The sequence below is a fragment of the Corvus moneduloides genome, chromosome 2 (assembly GCF_009650955.1).
Source record: "Corvus moneduloides isolate bCorMon1 chromosome 2, bCorMon1.pri, whole genome shotgun sequence".
In the NCBI taxonomy this organism is placed as follows: Eukaryota; Metazoa; Chordata; class Aves; order Passeriformes; family Corvidae; genus Corvus; species Corvus moneduloides.
The window spans coordinates 55,084,768-55,100,403 of NC_045477.1; the positions used below are offsets into that span (position 1 = coordinate 55,084,768).

Sequence of the window (15,636 nt, forward strand, 5' to 3'; positions counted from 1 at the left end):
CGGCATCGAGCTGGAACCTCGCGGCCGGGCCACCGCTCCACGTGCAGAGCTCCCGTCCGCCGGGACTACACGCCCCAGAATGCTGTGCGGGCAGGGGGCGGGATCAGGGCGAGCAGACCGCGCCGCGATTGGACGGCGTCTGCCCGCCCGCCGCGTCACGTGAGCTTGCACCCCCCCCCCCTTCTCCACCCCCCCATCCCTCTCCCAGTCACTCAGCAACGGCGCGCGCGCGCCAGCGGTTTCCCCCCCCCCCCCCCCCTCCCCGCCCGTTTCCCCCCCTCGCGCTCGTCACGGAGCGCGTCCCGCTTCCCTCCGCCCCTCGCGCGAGCCGCCGCCGGGAGCCGCCGGAGCCGCCTCGCAGGAGTCGCCGGGAGCCGCCATGGCCGAGAACGCCGCCGCCACCGGCCTGGAGAGCCACCGCATCAAGAGCTTCAAGAACAAGGGCCGCGACGCGGAGGTGCGTGTGGGGCCGGCAGGGTCCCGGCCGGGCCCGGCCTCCGCCTCCGCCGGCGGCCGCCAGAGGAGGGGCCGGGCCGGGCCGCGCTCGCGGCGGGAGGAGGCGGCGGGGGGAGCGCCCGAGGGGGGTTTTTTTCTTCGCCGTCATGCGGGCGGGCGCGGCCGGCGGGGGGCGGAGGCGGCGGCGGGGGGAAGGGTTGGCGCGGCCGGGCCGCCCGCGGGCCCCTCCGCCGCCTGCCCGGCTCGCCGGGGCCCGGGCAGGGCCGGCGGGATGCGGCACCTTCTCCTCCTGCGGCGCTCCCCGCTCCCACCCCGGCGGCCTCCCCGTCCTGCCACCTTCCCCCCGGCTGTGGGCTCGGATGGGGCCTCGGACAATGGTGCCGGCGGCCTTTTGTGCCGCCCCCCGGGGCGGTGGCGGCCCTTCCGCCGGGGCTCGGGGCTGCCCTGCCCTCGTCCCGCGGTGCCGCTGCTGCACGCGGAGGTTTCTGCTGGTGCCGGGGACCGCTCCCACGCTCTGGTGAGCCTTGTTGCAGTGTGCTGTGCTGGCCCGTTTTGTTCCTGTCCTACCGTGTATCAACCCCTTTTTTCTTTTAAATTTTTGTATTTTGTTTTCAAATGTTGGTAGGCACATCAGTAATGGTCTGCTGGGCGTCTGCGTCTGCATCGGGAACGAGTGTGGTGCTCGGTAAAGCTAACGGGGTAGTAGTTTACTCCCCCGAATTTGAGAGTTTCAGGGTTATTGCAAGCTTATTCCCTAATGATGTTCCAGAGGTCTTCGAATCTGCGTGTCATTATCAGAGACATCTTCAGTTCTACTCGCAGTTGAAAGAGGAAATCCCAAATCTTGTGTTTAAGTTTCTGTAGTAGGAAAGGAAGGGGGAGTGAGCTCTGAAATCAGGCTAGGATTGAAATCGGCTTAGGCTTCGCTAGAGTGAAAACCTAAATATATGTCAGATTACTTTGACTTCACCTGAGGGTGTTTTCCATGCTTCTGTTGATTTTATCACTTAACTTTTGTAATCAGCAGACTGGAATTTTAGTCCTCTGAAAGCACATTTTGTATTTTAGCAGAATTCACACTTCGGCTGCTATTGTTTGGGTGGAGACAATTTTATGCAGGTCAGGCTTAGCAGCAGTGGTGTCTTTAAGATGACATTCACAGTGTAAAGTAGTCTTTAATTTTTATTTAACTCTGCAACAGTGAATCTTTCTCACAGAAAATATTGCATGTAAAGAGTGTAACTTCAACGCTTCTGGCTAACATTAGGAAATGTTAGAAAGTAACTAAAAATTGCCCAACCTTCTGTTTAGCAGTTGCTTCTCAGGGTAAGGAGGGGGCGTGGTGCATTTCTTTTTCCCCTTCTCATCCAGCGAGGCGCTTCCTGCTGCTCCTCATTCATTTTGTCCTTGTCTCATCTCTCTGTATTGGTTACCGGCTTTGTTGCTGCTTTCTCAGTCCCTGGCCTGAATCCATCAGAGCTCTAAACAGGGAAAGGTTAGGTATGTTCATGCCTAGTGTGAACTGATCTGTCATCCATGCTTGCTTACATTATAGCATGCCCAAGTCTAGGGGAATTAAATATCTGCCTCCATGGGGAGGAAGGAGGGAATGGACTGCCTAAGCTTTGCTGAGATTACTTCTGCCAGACCAGCTAAGGTGGCTTAGCTCTCATAACCCTGAAGGGGAGTAATTATTTTGGAGTAGTGTATTTGCTGTTATGGAGAAGTATATCCCTAGGGTTGTCCTCCAGTGTGCTGACTGATTTCCTTTCTGTGGCTGAGCCTGAGACTGGTGCAGAGCTCCAATAGTGGTAATGTAGTTAAAGCTGTCATATCTGCTTTTGAAAAGGGTTAAAACCTAGGTAACATACTTCTTTTACACTAACAAATAGATAAAATGCAGAGGTATTTTCAAGTTGTATACCCATGGAAATATGCTAAAATGGAATTTAGGGTCATTTAAAGAACATAAAGATTGGAAATGTTTCAGTGTCTTTCAAAACAACTTAATTTGTATTAAATGTCTGAGATTTTCTACTAAAGCTGCTTTTTGACTCTTTTTCTGATCAGGGTATTTAAAAGTTCGTGTTAGGAGTACCCTTCTGGAGTAAACTTTATCTGACTTAAGTCTCTAAAAGTAAATGTAAGTTAAGTTTAGAATGGAGAATGGATGAGCACAGCAGAGCTATATAATTGCCATTAGTTACTGTGCCTCTCTTGAGGAACTGTTACACAGACTGACCTGCTGATTGCACAGATTATCTCTATGTAGTGAAAGTTATTGGCTCTCTACAAAGTATTTCTTTTCTACATCAAATATACTTAATTCCCAACTGTCAGCAATTAAATACAGTTGTTTTGCTCCCTGCGCTGCAATAAAGAGTTTTACATAGAGATCCTGCCTCCAATTTTCTGTACTCAGCTTTGGAAAGCAGGAAGCGTCAGTGCTTTCATTGGCATTGATCTACATCTTCTCATTTTGTCAAATTCCACCAAAGAAAAATGAAGTGTTTAGAATGATGGCATAATAAATCATGGTCTGATATCTAGATTATATCCTCTGGAAAATTGAAAATACTCAAAGATGTATGCTCTCAGCTTCAGTTTGAAAACAGTGGCGCTTGAGTCACCTTCTGCCTGGAAACAGTCATTGCCTTTGAACACATCAGGCCTGAACACATTTTTTAGTAATCTTCCTTTGGCTGCTGTTAAGTACTTGTGAGTTACTATTGATCCCCTCTGGGTACAGACTCTTCTGGCAGACCAAAATACTTACTCCTTTAATTTGTAGTTAACTCAGATTTTATTACTGGGTTTGCTAGGCCGTATAATTGTCTTTGCTTTATCTTAATGCAACTTTAAGGGAAACAAAAGATGAGTAAGTACTTTTGGATTTTGTTATGACAGACCTCAGTACCCCATGCAACTTCTCATTGTACTTTTCTAAGAGCAAGGGAACAGATCTGCTGAGCAGAAGTTGAAGCTTCTGAATCCTTGACCTGCACAGGTTCATTCTCCTTTTTCTAGTTTCAGGTTTGGGTGGAAGTTCCATACCTCTTTGTTGTCTTCCTCTCTTAGGAAGGTAGAGTTGTTGATATTGAACTGAAATTCTGATTTTGGGATATTAATACTTCTAAAAAGTATTTAGCCCTCAAAAAGGATAATAGCAAAATCAAATGCCAGAAATTAAGTGTTCTTCACTTAATATGAGCTTCTGTTCTTTCTTTTATTAGTGAGATTTTTTTATTTTTATAGGTACTGACATGTGATTAGCAGCAGACAAAGTTAAACTCAACCTGCAGAGATGATCAGTAAGGAGCCAAGACACTCATGGCTTCATCTGGACAGACAACTGCCAGTTCTCTCCTCACAACCTTCTATATTCTCCAGTGATGTGAAAGAGCTTTTTCAATTGTTGCACATATAATGAGAAGGCTTTCCTGTGTGATTATGGACATGAGTCTTAAGTCTCAATGATTTTTTTTTTTCCCCCTAAATATCCAGCACTGGTTATTCCAGTACAGTTGAGGCTTTACAGGGCAAGATTAAACAGTTGCAATAACTTAATTTGTGACACCCGTTGTAACTGCTGTGTTTATTTGTTTATATTGATATCTAAGCTAGCCTAGCTTTTAGAAAACCTAATTTTAACCTTCTGATTTTTGCAGTTCTTCATTCTTTGCTTAGTAACATCCTTCTTAGCCTTATTTACTCCTTCAATATCTTGGATTAGAAGGAGCTACTGTTACAGTAGCTGGCACCCATTCGTTGACTCACAGTTCTGATGTTTAAGGTGATGGATCAAACAATCAGCCCATTTCTTTCTGTCAGGATTAGTCAGCATCCCTGACCAAAACTGCGGAAAAATTCTTGGTGAGCACAGGTGTTAAAATTTGTAGGGCTGTCTGCATGAGTTGCTGGTGTTTTTTGTGTGTGATATAATGAGACTCTGTGGTCATGTAATTAGCAAAGTTCATACTAGATTAAAACTCCATGTGCACTCATTCAAAAGAAAACAAACCAACCAGAAAAAGAAGCCCAAAACCTAGTAAGGAGTTAGTGCATTATAAACTGAATAACTTTATGTGAAAACACTTTAATGATTGGGATTAAACTTTTCTGTTTGTATACTTGTCATACACCTAGTCTTAAGTAAAAAGAAGACAAGTCTTCTAACTTCCGTTGCTTAGTCTGTAGGGTTATCCTTCTGAAATTTGTTGAGGACTATTTGCCAAAAGGAAATACAGCCACGCTGTCATCCTTCACCTACTCCTGTTATATTTGATTTTTAGCTTCAGAAGTCCTGGTCACTGATGTCTTTTCTCCAGTTACAGGCAATTGTATCACCTTTTAGTCTGTATCACCTTTGGGATCAGGAACTTTGAAGGATAAAATTTTATTCTGTACCTTCAGCATCCTCACCCCAAATGAGGCAGAGGAAGAAACTGGGCTTAGCCCAGATCTCCATCATCAGCTCTGGCAGATTCAGTGTATTTACTGCTCCTGCATTGCTAACAGTGAGGATCTAGTTTTTGAGGATGCTTGAATTCATTCCCAATTTTCTGTCATGCTGCCATGAATTTTTTGCAAGCAGAGGAACATCATTCTGGGAGAGGCCAAATCTGTGCAGTCTCTGGGCATCTGGGAAAAGGTACAGGTTGACTTAAAGCTGTGTTCCTGTCAACTGTCAAAGGCTCTTTGCAGTGGAGGTTCCATACCTGCACGGTGTTAGCGAATGAGCAGACATGCTGCTGCCAGCTCATTGCTGGATGCTGTTCTGTGCACTGAGTTTTTGCTGTCTCCCTGTACTCCCCTCCAAGGCTTCATGAAACAAGTAAGGGTTGTAGCAGTCCCAGAAATCCTGTTTCTCCCAACTACTTTGTGTACCAATCCAGTTTCTTTCAAGATTTCACAATACAGATTGATCAGCTCTCTTCCTTTCACTTTGGCAGAGGAAAGGATGCCAGAATGGAGTAGGGCTTTAACAGCTGGTTTAGGTAGATTTAAGGTACTATGGGCTTTGCTGTCTTAAGAGGCTCACTGGCTTGAGTCTCAGTAGGTAAAGCAAAAACACAGGCGTCATGTAACTTCCTGTTGGGAGCTGGATGTAATACAAGATCTGATACTCTCATGCAGAGTTTCTAACTCCAGCTGCTTCTTTGTTACCCTTTAAACCCAGTATATATACTCTTGGGAGAATATAAGTGTACATGTTTGTACCTTGGAAAGAATTACATGGGTAGGAAGTAAGATACAGATGTGGGAAGCCTCTTTGGTTGCTACTGCTCCAGAATTTTCCAAGCTTTATTCTGCATGTAGATAGTACAATGCTGTGAAATGTTTGTGACTCGTGGCAGAAGGCAAACACCTAATAAGTCCACTTAGATGCACTGTGTAGTGTTTTCATTGAGGTTCAAAATCAGTTGAATGCATTGCATTTTAAAAGATTTAAATGCACAGATACATTAGGAAATAATTGTTTATTTCAAAAATACCTGTGGAGAATGCAGTTTGGAGATGGTATCTTGTGATGAACATAATCTTCATAAGCTGATTGAGATCTGTGCTTGCTGTATTGAGGCCCAGTTATTGCTGTTTGCTGTTGTGATGTATCAAGCCTCTGGTAATCTTCCTGTAATTACAGAATTTGTTTTTCTTAATTCTTGTGTATTTCTAACACTACAGCAGTGGCACTGGTATCTCTAAACCTTTTTTTATGAAAGGATTGATTTTTAATTTGTAGAATATTGAAGTCTGGTCACAGATGGTAGCAGTGTAACAGACTAGTTTTAAAGAGCTCTTTAACTATTTTTTACATAAATTCTTTGAGGCTTTTGTAATATTTGTACAGTTCCAGTACATATCCAAGCAGGATGTTTTGTCCTCTAAAACTGTGTTATATGAAAGGACAGCAATTAGGAGGATGCACCAGCTACAAGTAAGTGATCAGATTTGTATTTATTGTGGGATTAGAAGTGGAACGAGGCATCTAATTTATAACAGGCTAGAGGAGGCAATGAACTAGTAAATAATGGCATGTGTCATCAAGTAGTAAAGACAAATTGTCAACTGACCTGATCTGAAATGAAAAAGAAATCCAAAATCTCTTATCTTTTCAAGAATAGAGTCTGTCAGTTGTTTCCAAAATACCTGGTGTGGGAAACTCTGATACTGAATTGATATTCCTGATTAGTAATATAATAGCAGAAAGTGGACTTTGTAGTCCATTTCACAAAATTTGACATGGGTAGTCAAAAGCACTGGTTTCTTCCAAAAAGTTGGTCCTGCATCAGAACCGTCTGTGCCTTGGGGTGAAGTAGTTGCAAGGCTCTTCATGTTTCTTTAATTTTCTGCTCCCTTAGCTTCCTGAGCCAGCCCTTCACATCTGGAGAAGACCAGTAGTGGCTCAAAGAGGTCAGTGTGAAGGGGAGAAGGTATATCTTGTGTAGTGGTATTTAACAGTTGGATTGTTATCCCTTCACAATCAGATTAACACCATTAAATCTGCTGGGGAGGCTCTTCTGGGTCACCTGACACTTGTTTCCTTTCTCAGGCTAAGCAAATGTTGCAGTCAGCTTTAAACTTGATTTAGTGTGTAAAAAATACAGCAAGTAGAAAATAGGAATATATAATGTACTAGTGGCTGCAGAACAGGAGACAAGTTTGTGTCATCTTCATTCAAATACCTGTTACTGAATTACTCATTTCCCTCATACTCTGTCATGTCTCATCAGCTGAGGACTTCTTCTTGAGCATTTTTAATCTTGGTTATTGTCAGATTCAGTAACAGGTGGACTTTGGAAGTGGCAATATAGAGTAAGTGATTTGCAAAATCAGTTTGGAGAAACAGCTTCCTTTCAAGACTTGTAAGCCTTGATGGAGATGTGTTTTATTGAGTGTTCAAGCCCCACTGTAAACTTGCTGGTGTGGAACATAGAGCTCATCTGTGTGAGGAGAAGGTGGTCAGTGACAGAGGGTGCTAGGGTGGCTTGTGCCCAGGTTTTCAGAGGTGCAGTAAGGGATTCCTGGCCAGGTGCAGTGTCAGATTTCAGGTTTGCAGTTCTTGGAGTCCTAGTCCTTGCTTTTTCTTAGTCAACTACAGTGTAAGTCAGAAGGTTGAGAAGTTCTGCCGAGAGACATTGTCGTGTCTTGCTCAGGTAACTGAAGTCACCCTAACCAGCAGATACTGTCTTTGCATGCAGCTCTTTGGCATCAGGGCCTCTGACTTCTTTTCATGCACACACGTAATGCTAGATGCAAAGTCAGTGGTAGTGATTTCTCTGCAATAAAAGTCTGACTTTCAGCCAGATACAGAAGGCTTTCCACATCAGGAGAGGATCCTGAAATGAGAGCCCTGCTGCGATTCATCAGGATCCTGTTAACTACTGTTCACCAGGTGTGCAAGAGGAATGTAGTGTTCTTGTCACTGATCAAACAGCACTGAAGAGCAGCCTTCCAGACAAGAAGAGACGTTCAGGGAGCACTGATATGTACAATCAATGTGACAGCACCTTTTTTTTTAATGGAAGGATATATAAATTGGAATTTTGAGAAACTGAAGGAATCCTCAAGGAGAGAAGTATGATACCCAAAATGTTCATGTAATGTAAGCACACTGATTCTATGTCACATTAAAAAGTGAGGTAGAAGCATCTAGAATTCATGATACTGAAATGATTAAATCAAAAGGGCAGCTGACAAGGTTCATAAGATTGTGGGATGTTGCTATAGTGTATTTTCTAATTCCTAATGCTCCATCTTCTTCCTGCATTGTCAGCTGGGTTTGTTGTTTTCTCTTGCATCTTGAGCAGAATGATCTCTTCATAGATTTAATTAGGCAGCTAGCACATGTTTAATCTTTTTTTGCCTTTTGATTATATCTTTCAAAAAACAGCAAAGAAAATCTGATTTCATTGGAGCTGTGTAATATTATACCAAAAAAAGCTTGCTGTGGTTGAATATAGCCTAGCTCTCTAGGGAGTTGATTTGTTGGTTTTTTTCATGACACCCTGTGAATGTATGCAAATTGCAATTGTTTTCCCATTTTATAGATGGAATAACAAAACTTTTTTACCCACTTCACAGGGAGATGCTTATAAATATATCATGGATTCATAGAATGATCGTCTGAGGTACTTCGATATTACAGTTGAAGACTGCTTAAGTATCTGAAAAGGGAGTGTCTTTGTTCAAACATAGATTGCACAAGAAGGTATCTGGCTAGTATTTAGCCTTGTATGTTTGTTGGTTTTTTTTTTCTTTCTAAGGGAAACTAGTATAAATATTTGGCAAGCTTAAGAATGTCTGGTCTTCTGGTGTTTGGCCAGAAATCTGTGAAGCCTTTCTGAACAGACACTTAATTTTGTAATGAATTTCTTGAAAGTGGTTATCTACAATTTGATATAAGTTTGTACACTTAAAAGTATTTCAATCTTTATGTTGATCCAAAGATCGAAATCGTAGTCAGTTGTTTGCACTTAGTTACCATGAACAGTCCTAATTTTGCTGTGCTGTTTTCATGTCCTGTACACAAGTGAATGTGGTATTTTGTCTGTGAAATATGGTAGTAGGTGGCGGATTGGGTTTCTGGTAACATCTATTAGTAAAAAAATGAAGATATACCTGAGTTGATCTTCTAGACTCCTCTTCAGACTCTTCTAATCTTCTGGACTATGGAAGGGAAAAGGGCTTCCTTCTCTTTCGGAGTGGCAGTCAGGTTTTCCACTTGCCTAGACATGTCTGCTACTTTTCCCTGCTCGATAAGGGGATAGGAGGGATGCTTGCTTAGAAACTTTGGGAGAGGACAGAGGGGGTATCATGTCTTGGGTGAGACCAAGGAATTGTGTAGGTACTTCATTTGTTTCCCCTCAAGGACAGGTTAAGCCTCTGTTTCCAGGAAACTAAAGCATTTACTACACTGCTCATGTGATATAGGAGAATAAGTAATTGCCTTTTTAGAAATGTGTACTGGCAAAAGCAGATTACTGTAACATAAAACTACCAAATCTCAAATCCTTGTACCTATTTAATGTGTCAAGAAGCCTTAATCTTGTAACTTTCTAAAGAAGTATGAATAGGAGTCAGTTGTAATTAAACTATCTTGTTTATCCACTATTCTTGGTGTTTATTTGGCATATTACAATATTTAGATAAGGCAGAGCTGGCATCTTTGTAAAATTCAGTATGCCCTTCTCTTTCCAAAAGATACCTGCATCAAGTTTTTCTTCTCCTCCTGTGTCTGTCAGTTTCTTTTGGGCTGCAGCTTAAATGACCAAACACTGCAGTCAAGTTTTTCAAGGTGGACCGTTGTCAAAACGGACATGGCAGGTGATTGCATTGCCGCTGCTTTTTGGGACATTCTGTGGACAGGTTCCTTGGCCTGCTAGAGCCACTGGACAAAAGTAGTACTTAGTTGGTGATCCTTGCTGCCTGCCGGTTGGTTTGTGCCGACCAGCTGTTGAGTGATGAGTTTATTTTGGGATGCTATGGGATTACCTAGAAACTTCATTTTGCCTTCAGGTGAAGCCCGAATGGGTACATTTCGGTCTTTGGTCTGGTGTCAGTAAAGGTGTGATTAACAGTGTTAAGATCTACATCTGAATGGAAGTGCTGTAAAACGTTTTACAGGATATAATGTCCCTGATTCACACAATAGCAGTAACTGGAAATCTACTAGATTTTTGTATTCCTTCCTTGAGTTTTGATGTTGAATAGAGAATTCCAGCTTTTTTATTCTTTATCAAACCAGCAGGTAAAGTGTTGATTGTATTCCAGACAGCTTTGTATCCTTCAGTATTGGTGCAATTTGTGTTGAATTCGGCCAACTAACTTGCTTTAAGTCCAGTCCCCTGAGGGTTGTTTGATAGGTTTGTACTTGTAAACTGGGTAATTGGTATATGGGAATTAAAACATGAGTGCTCATTTCTCTCTTCTTTGCTGGTAGTAGCTCAGTATGGAGGTTAAACAATTGCAGAGAGGATATCAGTACCTCGAAGAATATCCTTACAAAAGAGCTAGTAAGAAATAAAACATAGCAATTGCTTTTCTGCCAAGATCTTTTGGAGCAGTAGAAGCAGACAATGTGGATGGGCAGCTCTGTCTGCTTCCACAGGGCTTTCAGGTGAGTCAGCATCATGAGCGGTAATAATTGGAGGTTTGTGGCTTTCCATATTGGCATGAGAGTCTGACTTCAGTGAGTCATTACCCACCACCAAGTAAAAGAGTTATGGTAGATCTCTCATTCATCCAGTTTGCTGAGGCTAGCCAGGTTCAGATACTTGAATTATCTTGCCACAGACTAGTTAACAGAAGGCAGCTGGGCTTAATTTTAGGGGCCCCAAACTGGGGATTAAAAAAAAAAAAATGTGGCAGCTCCAACTGCAGAAAAACTAGTTTTCTTTCAGTGGTCTTTATTAACCCTGAGGAACACAGGTCCCAGACAGATCATGGCATAAAATACAGTAGCATAAATACTGCACTCTGCTCCTAATGTACCTAGTACTGTGTTAAATGTTACAAGCCAAAAGGAAGCTTTAAAATATTAAGGTTCTGCAGCACACAGAGAATCTCAACTAAGTTTTAATATCTTCTGCAAAATAATAGAATGTTTACCTAACAGAGGAGCAAATACCTTTTGGGTGAAATAGTAATCAAATGAAATAAAACTGTCTTGGAGTATCAGATCAAGGTACTGACACATTTTGTTTGGCTGCTTTGGTAGATCTGTTGCTTGTATTGTGGAGTCCATGCCCCTTGCCTGCATTTTTAACTGGGTCAGCATAATTTAATGTAAGCTGTGATAACAAAGCCAGAAGTGAACTTGTTCTAACTTTGTAGTCTATACAACTTGAAAAAAAATCCCATTTTTTCTTAGAAGGACAATTTGGAGCTTTGTTTAGGAGCACTTGGTAATTAGGTAAGTCTCAAAATTGGGCTTGGGGAAGAAGAGTCTGACTAGAACATACACTGGTGGAGGGGGGAAAGATGGGGAATAATTCATGATGATTGTAAGTAAGGGAATAAACCTAGCTAGGAGGGTTAATTTGGACTAAACATTTGGTTTACTTTGGCATGGATGTCAAATCTTTTTGTATGTCCAACAGAACTAGATGGGATTGGTGTGCAGAGCATCATTGTTTTTAATTCCTCCCGTTGTGATTAAGTAGTTGCGTTCACATCATTGTAATGCAGTCCCAGAATTCTTCATCCTATATTGTGATATACTTGCACTTCTTGGAGTAAGCTATATGCACTTTGAAAGTGTGAACAGGTAGAACAGCAGTATCACCTTCTGTCAATGTCCCTTTGTCTCTTTTCGTCTGAAGCCAGCTGTTATCAGAACAAGTGGAACAATATAATCAGTTTAAGTCTCAACTTTACACATACTAATTATATGCCTATGCAAATTAGGAATATTTAGCTTTTAATGTTAACCAAAGGTAGGCAGCTGACAATCTTAATCATCTCATCAATTGTATACAAACAAGCATTTTGATGGGGGTTTTTTCTGCCCCAAACCAGCCCAGCTCCTGAGGCTTCTGCATTTTCATGTGCATTGCAGTATTTTGTACTTGTTGAAAGGTGTCAGGGAAGGAATAAGGAAAAAAGGCCAGTAAAGCAGTTTCTAGGCAAGAACAATGTTTACTTCATCAATACAAACATCACCTTTTACTGTCTTGCACCGGCACCTGTGTTGTGAAGTATATAAATTGTACTCTAGGATATGCTCATACGCAAGAGGGAAGGCATTAGTTAAATCCAATCGAGCTGTTGGAACTGGGCCAGTGTCTTTTTTTCTTTTAGTTGGGCAGGTGGAAGTAGTCTAGAATTGACTTGTAAATGCTAAGGTGTTTGGGTACCCTGTATGTTTAATCAAGCTGCTTTACTAACCCAGCTATGTGTTCAGGGTAGCTCTTTACGCACGTAACTTCTGATTTTCTGAGACCTGTTTCTGTAATGCTGAGAGGCAAAACCAGAAATAAAGAATTTAGTGATGTTTAGATGCAGAGAAATTAGAATTGGTCAGTGATTTTGTTCTCTCCATTTAACAGCCGAATTTTCAAAGGAATTAAGTGCACATCTTACTAAAGTTCTAACTAACTAAGGTTGGTTAGGAAACATAACTTTTGTATCCACAGAATAGCCAAAGCTGACATTGGGCTGTGGTGTTCGTCTTGTCAAGATGGTCCTCGCTTTCCCACTTCCATGGGCTAGCTTGAGGCTGATATGTGCTGGCCAGCCTGCAGGAGAGTGGGGGTAGTCAGCTAGCTGGTTGTGGGGCAGCTGGCAGTATTGATGTGCTGGTTGGACATAAACATCTGTTTCTTGCCTCTTCATTTCTGATGTTTTGTGGACTTGCTTGCTCAAGTTGTAGTGGAAGTGGTCTAAATGTGTTGATTAAAAGATGACACTGCTGAGGTATCCCACTTAATGAGGTGGATACTCAGGATGAGCACCACACTGAGCTCTCTTTATCTTGTTGTTACAATGGTAGGTAGATTTTTAGTTGTTAAATGCTGGTTATGCTTTAATCTTCCTTCTGACACAATTGGTATAGCTAAAAGTAGTTAAAATTAAAATTCATACCACTTACTGTTGCAGCATTTGATTATTTTTTCTGTGCAGAGAATGTACATTATTAAGCATCTTGTACATTAAACTTAATTTTTAATTTCAAGGATTCTGTATCCCAGCATACAAAATGAAATGTAATGACCTGAGCTTCTGACTAGTTGTATCATCCACACATTTAAATGGTTTTGGCTTGCTGATTTGTACTGTAACTGGGGATGAAGTAATCTTACCAAGTGTCCAGAATTCCATGAGTCCAAAAGTGATATGCTTAAGGGACTTCAAAGTGTTTGTAATCAATCAAGATTGATTTTTAGATATGAAGTAGAAACTTAAAATTAACAGAAACCCTAAGAGTAGTTTTGATACTAACTTATGAATGAGATTGAGCTTGCTAAGAGTAATAACATTGTTTTAAATCAGTCTTTCATAAATGGAAGACAATTCCGACTGCTTTGTCTAAGGTGTGATTCTTGGCCTTTTGAATTAGCTTGAATTTTTTTTTTTTCCTGTAGCCTTGTATAACTGTAGTAGGGTTTGGGGTTGTTTAGGTTTTCGTTCCCCCTCACTCTGGTACAGCACACTACATTATGTGTTTGCTACAGAGGATTTTGAAAAGTCTTATCTTGTTCTCATGTACAAGTACAGCTGATTGGTTTTGGGTTTTTTGGGGTTTTATTTAGTTTACAGAAGCTATATGGGTTGCCTTTTCAGGTAGTTTAATGTATTTATTATACAGTTAAATGTTTTTTATGTTAAACAAAGGCTCGAAAAGCTTGTTAGACTTACCTCCTTAGAATCTCAATGTTATTCAACACTTCAAAGTAATCCTTGTTTTTTTTTCCTGAAAGGTTTGCATGGCCATGGTAAGGCACCAAGTGGCAGTGTGACAGCAGTGGTATTGACTCTTTAACATGTAATCCTATGCACCTTCACATGCAGTTTCATGAATGGTACTGGTGAGGCATGTGTGGTTCAGTGAAAGGTTTCCAAATATTTAGTCACTGAAAAATAATTCTTTGAATGTGCTGGTGATACAGCTTGTGCTGATAATTCAGAGTTTCAGAGGCCGTTGCTTTTTGGTATCAAGAGTTTTATGCAGTTTTGTGTTCTGTCATAAAACAAATATCAACTGAAAAATAAGGAGGGCATTTCCCTTTGCCACAGGTGGCTGAAACTGAACTTTTGAGTTTGTTGTCATCTTCTTGTTGAGAGACCTACCACCCTTGTTGAGAGATCTGAAACACTGATCCGATGAGAGCAGCTGTATTCTGTGTTGCTTCTGCCTTCTGAGTGTGTCAAAGGCAGTTTTACAGGGACCGTGGCATTCTTTTCCTCTTTTTTTTTTTCCTCCAAGGTCTAGTGTCTCTTAAGTCTCTTGTCTTTTGTCAGCTTAGTAGTTTTGTGTTTTGTATCACAGTGAAACAAAGTTCCCTTGCAGCCCTTAACACAGCAGCCCTAATGTGTACAGTAATTTTCTTCTTTGGCATATGAAATTATTTTCAGATTTGAGGGAACTAGGAATTACTTTTCCTTCAAGTGGAAGGTGTTAGGGAGAGATTCTTCTTATGTAACTCTTTGTATCTGATGTTGGGAGAATATTCAGAAATTCAGGGTAGAAGTGAAACACTTATTTATCTAAAAACATCTAGCATCTTTTGGGGGTGAGGTTTATGCTTTATTTTATACAATAACAAAGTGATGAGGAACTTGAAATTAGAAATACTGCTCAACATCTACTTTTGACTCGTAACAAGACTTACAGTACTTGGTGCATTAGTGTGGTTATGTCAGCCTGTCAAACACACTGGTAAGTAATTGCTCCTTACATATGGTGAACTGGGGAGAAGAAATCTCTTGCTACAAAAGCCTTGTGGACTTAAGTCTGACTTGAGTCATGTATAACAACTGAAATGTAATGTTGTAGCACGGCTTGGTAAGTGTTGTGTTCTTGTTTCTTAATAGTACATTCTGCCTGGTAGTTACTCATTTTTACTGTTTGCACTTCGTGCATGGTGCATTAACACCTTGTGTTTAGGAGTGTCCTCATGGTTCAGATTCTGCAGCTGTCATCGTTTTTGTGATTTGTAGGATTTTGCCTATGCCATGTTTTCCCTTTCTGAGATTTGGAGTCTGTATTTTTTATTATTCAGTGAAACAGTTCAGCTTTGGCTTGGGGGTGTTGAGATGTGCTGTTTCAGTGTTCCATGAAGTTACTTGTTTGAGTACATTATGCTGAGAAGTGACCATAGTCAGAAGCTGTGGATGTCAAACCCTGTATTAGATCCATTCTTAACCTCTTGCTAGGCTTCAACTGGTGCGGTATCTATAGACTTTAGCAGATGTCCTCCCAGCCTGGAAGCTGGGTATGAATCCTGGCTTAAGTTGCAGAATAATATTGTCTCTTCTCTCTGTTTTATCTGACCTGTATTAGCTGGGGAAAATGTTTAGCCTTTCTACTACTGTGTAAATCTATTGTAAGTGCCTGTCTCTTCCCTACATGCTGGGTCTTGCAGGTTGTGTTAGTGTGTTATTCTGCTTACAGTGGTAATGATTCCTTGAAGGGAGGCTAGCAGTGCTGGTTAAAACTGCTTCTTTTATATGCTATTA

At 41.5% G+C, this 15,636-nt stretch overlaps 1 protein-coding gene across 2 annotated transcripts in view; it reads left to right on the plus strand.

The window, feature by feature from the left end:
• The first annotated feature begins 285 nt into the window (after positions 1 to 285).
• The window catches only part of KPNA3 (karyopherin subunit alpha 3), a 48,132-nt gene continuing 32,781 nt past the window's right edge, over positions 286 to 15,636 (plus strand). The window contains exon 1 of one of the 2 annotated variants that reach the window (XM_032099721.1): positions 286 to 457. In XM_032099721.1, coding sequence (XP_031955612.1) covers positions 380 to 457 — 78 coding nt within the window. In that variant the 5' untranslated portion in view covers positions 286 to 379. Of the gene's footprint in view, positions 458 to 712; positions 974 to 15,636 lie in introns of those variants that run through there. The other variant, XM_032099720.1, reaches the window with a different exon arrangement.